This window comes from Pinus tabuliformis, chromosome 9, assembly GCF_031772625.1.
Source record: "Pinus tabuliformis cultivar Carrire ecotype Pingquan chromosome 9, CPIR1, whole genome shotgun sequence".
NCBI classification, from domain to species: domain Eukaryota; kingdom Viridiplantae; phylum Streptophyta; class Pinopsida; order Pinales; family Pinaceae; genus Pinus; species Pinus tabuliformis.
This window is the reverse complement of record NC_142307.1, coordinates 1,779,911,428-1,779,916,684: the sequence shown is the minus strand read 5'-3', so window position 1 is coordinate 1,779,916,684 and position 5,257 is coordinate 1,779,911,428. Positions and strand designations below refer to the sequence as shown.

General features: G+C 39.1%; 1 protein-coding gene across 2 annotated transcripts; it reads left to right on the top strand.

Moving 5' to 3' along the window:
* The first annotated feature begins 388 nt into the window (after positions 1-388).
* On the top strand, positions 389-5,034 carry LOC149155893 (pentatricopeptide repeat-containing protein At2g13600-like). 2 transcript variants are annotated; one of them, XM_089446132.1, is made up of 2 exons: positions 389-3,595; positions 3,800-5,034. In XM_089446132.1, the coding sequence occupies exon 1, from the start codon at positions 645-647 to the stop codon at positions 3,018-3,020; it is 2,376 nt and encodes a 791-aa protein (XP_089302258.1). In that variant the 5' UTR covers positions 389-644; the 3' UTR covers positions 3,021-3,595; positions 3,800-5,034. The 2 variants fall into 2 exon arrangements, with proteins under 2 accessions (XP_089302258.1, XP_089302257.1); XM_089446131.1 differs by having other exon boundaries at positions 389-3,651.
* Positions 5,035-5,257: the final 223 nt, after the last annotated feature.

The window sequence follows — 5,257 nt, the reverse complement described above, 5'->3', positions numbered from 1 at the left end:
ACACTTAAGTACTGAAAAATAAAAATTTTCCTATTCAACAAAGTCCACCCTAACACATCAACTCTCTTCATCAAAGTACACCCTAACCCATCAACTCTCTTCATCAATTGAGTGATTAAAATATCAAATTTAAATACCCCAATTAAAGAAAAAATAAAAAAAATTAATATAAAAATAAAAAAATGTTAGCCTTATTCTTTATAAAAAATATTTGGAATGAAACAATTCTATAATAACCTAGACTTCCAATGGATTAAAAATAAAACAGCTTCAACAATAATAAAATGAAATAAACAAGAAAAAGAATCAAAGGTTCGTTGGTTGGAATGTACCTGTGATCCCTGAACGACGGGGTTGAAATGATCTCCTCTATCTACTTTACAAATATATAAGAAAGAATGAGTACCATTCAGAGTAAATTTTTTTGGGAAAAAAGTATTATAGTGTTTCCTACAATCTGAAGAATAGGAGTTCCCTCGTTTAAACTTTGAATTTCATGAGAAATATAGGCCTAGGTTTGAAGGTGCCGTTCTTTTGAAATATAATCAAAGCAAGCATTTTTGGACTTTTAATACAGACAAGGAAGAAGGCCACTGGATACGTTGTATGGAGATTGGTAAAATGCTACTGAAAATACAAGCTCCATGGCCATGGCGATGGTACCGACACGTAGAAATCAAAACAAGGTATATCGGTGTCTGGGTACACCCTTGCAGGGTCGAATCACTACTGGAACACACGTTAAAATTGATGATACTTATGCCAATGGCTGTAATATGGATGCGGAGGAGCAAGTGAGAACGCTATGCAAGCATGGCCGACTGAAAGAGGCACTACAGGTTTTGCATGTTATGGACCTCAGAGGGGTTTGCGTGGACGTTGCCACCGTTGATTCTCTCTTGCAGGGTTGCCTGAGTAGAAAGGCCCTGCAAGAAGGCAAACTGGTTCATGCTCACATCATTCAAACTGGGTTCAGATGGCATGATATCTTTTTAGCGAATAAACTTGTGACAATGTATGCCAAGTGCGGGAGTCTGTCCTATGCACGCAGAGCCTTGAACCAAATGGATGAACGGAATGTTGTGTCATGGACTGTGATGATTGCAGCTTATGCCAAGAATGGAATGGATAAAGAAGCCTTAGAGTTGTTCTACCAAATGCAGCAATCTGGTACCAAACCTAACCAATATACGTATGCCAGTGTTCTTCCGGCTTGTGGTAACCTGGAAGCTTTGCAAGAAGGCAAGGAGATCCATGAAGAAATAAATAGAAGAGGATTTGAATGTGATGTATTTGTTGTGAATGCTCTTATAGATATGTATGCCAAATGTGGGTGTATGGAGATTGCATGCGATGTGTTTGGCAAAATGCCGTGGCCAGATGTTGTATCTTTTAATACTATGATTTCAGGGTACGCCCAAAATGGACGTATTGATCAAGCTTTTAAAATCTTTCAGAAAATGCCTCAACGTGATGTGTTTTCCTGGACAACAATGGTTGCAGCTTATGTCAAGCATGGAATGAGTAAGGAAGCCTTAGAGATGTTCTACCAAATGCAGCAATCTGGTACGGAACCCAATCGATATACGTATGCCAGTGTTCTTCCTGCGTGTGCTAACATGGAAGCTTTGCAACAAGGCAAGGAGATCCATGGAGAAATAAAAAGAAGAGGATTTCAATCTGATTTATTTGTTGGGAATGCATTAATGGATATGTATGCTAAATGTGGGTGTATGGAAAATGCATGCAGCGTGTTTGACAAAATGCGTTGCCGAGATGTTGTATCTTTTAATACTATGATTTCAGGATATGCCCAAAACGGACATATCGATGAAGCTTCTAAAATCTTTGAGAAAATGCCTCAACAAGATGTTGCAGCTTGTAATACGATGATTTCAGGATATACCCAAAATGGACATATTGATGAAGCTTTTAAAATCTTTCAGAAAATGCCTCAACGTGATGTGCTTTCCTGGACAGCAATGGTTGCAGCGTATGCCAAGCATGGAATGGGTAAGGAAGCCTTAGAATTGTTCCGTCAAATGCAGCTATCTGGTACCGAACACAATCAATTTACATGTGCCAGTGTTCTTCTGGCTTGTGCTAACATGGAAGCTTTGCAACAAGGCAAGGAGATCCACGAAGACATAAAGAGAAGAGGATTTGAATCTGATGTATCTGTTGGCAACGCTCTTATAGATATGTATGCGAAATGTGGGTTTATGGAGAATGCATGCAAGGTGTTTGACAAAATGCATTGCCGAGATGTTGTATCTTTTAATACTATGATATCAGGATATGCCCAAAATGGACATATTGATGAAGCTTTTAAAATCTTTCAGAAAATGCCTGAACATGATGTGTTTTCCTGGACAGCAATGATTGCAGCTTATGCCAAACATAGAATGGGGAAGGAAGCCTTGGAGATGTTCTACCAAATGCAGCGATCTGGTATCAAACCCAATCAATATACGTATGCCAGTGTTCTTCCGGCTTGTGCTAACACGGAAGCTCTGCAGCAAGGCAAGGAGATTCATGAAGAAATAATTAGAAGAGGATTTGAATCTGATGTATTTGTTGGGAATGCTCTTATAGATATGTATGCTAAATGTGGGTTTATGGAGAATGCATGCAATGTGTTTGACAAAATGCATTGCCGAGATACTGTATCTTATAATACTATGATTTCAGGATATGCCCAAGAAGGACATATTGATGAAGCATTTAAAATCTTTCAGAAAATGCCTCAACGAGATATTGTATCTTGTAATGCTATGATATCAGGATATGCCCAAACTGGACATATCGATGAAGCTTATAAAATCTTTCAGCAAATGCCTCAACATGATGTATTTTCCTGGACAGCAATGATTGCAGCTTATGTAAAGCATGGAATGGGTAAGGAAGCCTTAGAGACGTTTCACCAAATGCTGCGATCTGGTACCAAACCCAATCAATATACATGTGCCAATGTTCTTCCAGCTTGTGCTAACATGGAATCTCCCAACAAGGAAAATTAAATCTGTGAAGAAATAAATGGAAGAGGATTTGAATCTGATGTATGCTAAATATCAGGCCCGAGGGTTAGCTCAGTTGATCCAGTCCGCATCGTTAAAGCACTTCTGCTATTGAAAGGTCATGGGTTTAATTGTTTAATTTTCTCTACATTTTAGGCTCCATGGTTGAGCTGACAAGAAGTGATCTTTTTGGGTATATCTGCTTGGTACAAATATTCCGTGGACCTAAAAGTCATTGATCTCCAGAAACCATGAACCACATTGAAAAAAATAAATATATATGAATGCATGCAATGGGTTTGACAATATCTTGTAATACTATGATTTCAGGATATGCCCAAAATGAACATTTTGATGAAGCTTTTAGAATCATCCAGAAAATGCCTTAACGTGATGTCTTTTCCTGGACAGCGATGATTGCAGCTTATGCCAAAGGTCAGCATGGTCAGGAGGCTTTGTCATTCTTTTTTGGAATGCAACAAAAAGTCATGCAACCCAATCAGGTCGCCTTTGCGAGTGTCCTCACTGCTTGTCCCAACACAGCAGCTCTTGGAGAAGGCAAGGAGCTTCATGAAGAAGTAATTTGGAGTAGATTTCTGCTTGATGTTTCTGTGGAGAATGTTCTCGTAGACATGTATGTAAAATCTAGAGCATAGAAAATGCACGTGAATGTGTTTGATATGATGGTTCACAGAGATTTAGTGTCATAGAATTTAATGATTACATGATATCCTATGCATGGAAATGACAAGGAAGCCCTAAATTTATTTGATCAAATGCAGGACACTGGCATGAACTCAAATCACGTTGCCTTCATTGGTGTTCTAGAAGCATGCTGTCATGCAGGCCTGTTGAATGAGGATTAGCAGTACTTTGCACTGATGCATCAACATTATAACACCACAGCCACAATTCAGTACTGTGGCTGTATGGTTGGCCTTCTTGGATATTCTGGGTGCTTCGACGAAGTACACGACTTCATTAACAAAACACTAATAGAGCCTGATGCCTGCTGTATGGGGATCATTGTTCAGTGCCTGTAGAATCCCATATTAATATAGATCTAGGCAAACTTGCAGTGGAACGACTTTTTGAATTGGTTCTAAATGATGCTGCATCCTATATGCTGTTATAAAACATCTATGCTGCGGTTGGCAGGTGGGATGTCATTGGAAAGAGGTGGAGGCTGATGGAAGAGAGGGAGATAACAAAGAAACCAGGATGAAGTTGGATTGTGGTCACTGAAGAGGTGCATGCATTTGTCGTTGGAGACAGATCACACCCACAAAGGAAATTTTGGAGAGCTGAAAATATCGTCTGCCCAGATGAAGGCATCAGATTATGTCTCCAACACAAGATATGTGCTGAATGATGTAGAGGAGGAACAGAAAGAAAAGGTTCTTGGTCACCAGTGTGAGAAGCTGGCAAATACATCTTGAGTCTTGACATATTAGCAGTAGCACAGCTATCTACATCATCAAGAACCTTTGGGCGTGTGGTGACTGCTACTCTGCCATTAAGTTCATCTCTACGTTCGTTGTACAAGAAATTGTGGTGAGGGACGGCAGCCATTTCCATCATTTCAAAGGACACTGTTTCATGGGATTATTGGTGATGCTAAGTAACACAAGAAGTTAACATAAGGTTGCTTAGTAAGTCCCCAACATGAGATTTGTGCAGAATCTTTTAGAGGAGGAACAAAGAATAAGTTCTTAGTCACTGCAGTGAGAAGCAGCAAGACCAGAACAACAAGCTTCTGCATCTTGTGAACTTCACGATGGCAGGCAACTACCATGCATTACTTTTTGACTATTGCACGTCTTAACAGGGCTAGCAAATATTTTTAGCCTTGAACGGATAATCAATTGTTTTGAAATGATACTGTATGTCAAACTTGTTTAGATATGTAAAAGACATGACATGTTCAAGCATGTGGTAGGTTAGTCAGACATATTTGGGACTTGTTCTGCAAATTCTAGAACTGAAACTTAAAATCTTAATTTGATGGTTTCCGGGGCATTTCTCCTATTGTGTGATGTTTACACTTGATTCATTGAATGCATTTAATGAGACAGAGAATCACATTATAATAACACAATAGAGTGCTCAAGAATGCTCTGTAATCATATATTCTTGCCTAATTTGCATTCAACTGCTGATGCTTATTCAGTGTCGGTTGTCTATTTGCTTACGTAAAAGCCGGGGTTATCCTCATCCGGATGTTGGAAGGATTAAGTTTG

Bases quoted from the DNA above. Each gene is read 5' to 3' on its own strand.
- LOC149155893 (XM_089446132.1), top strand. From the start codon at position 645: ATGGCCATGGCGATGGTACCGACACGTAGAAATCAAAACAAGGTATAT.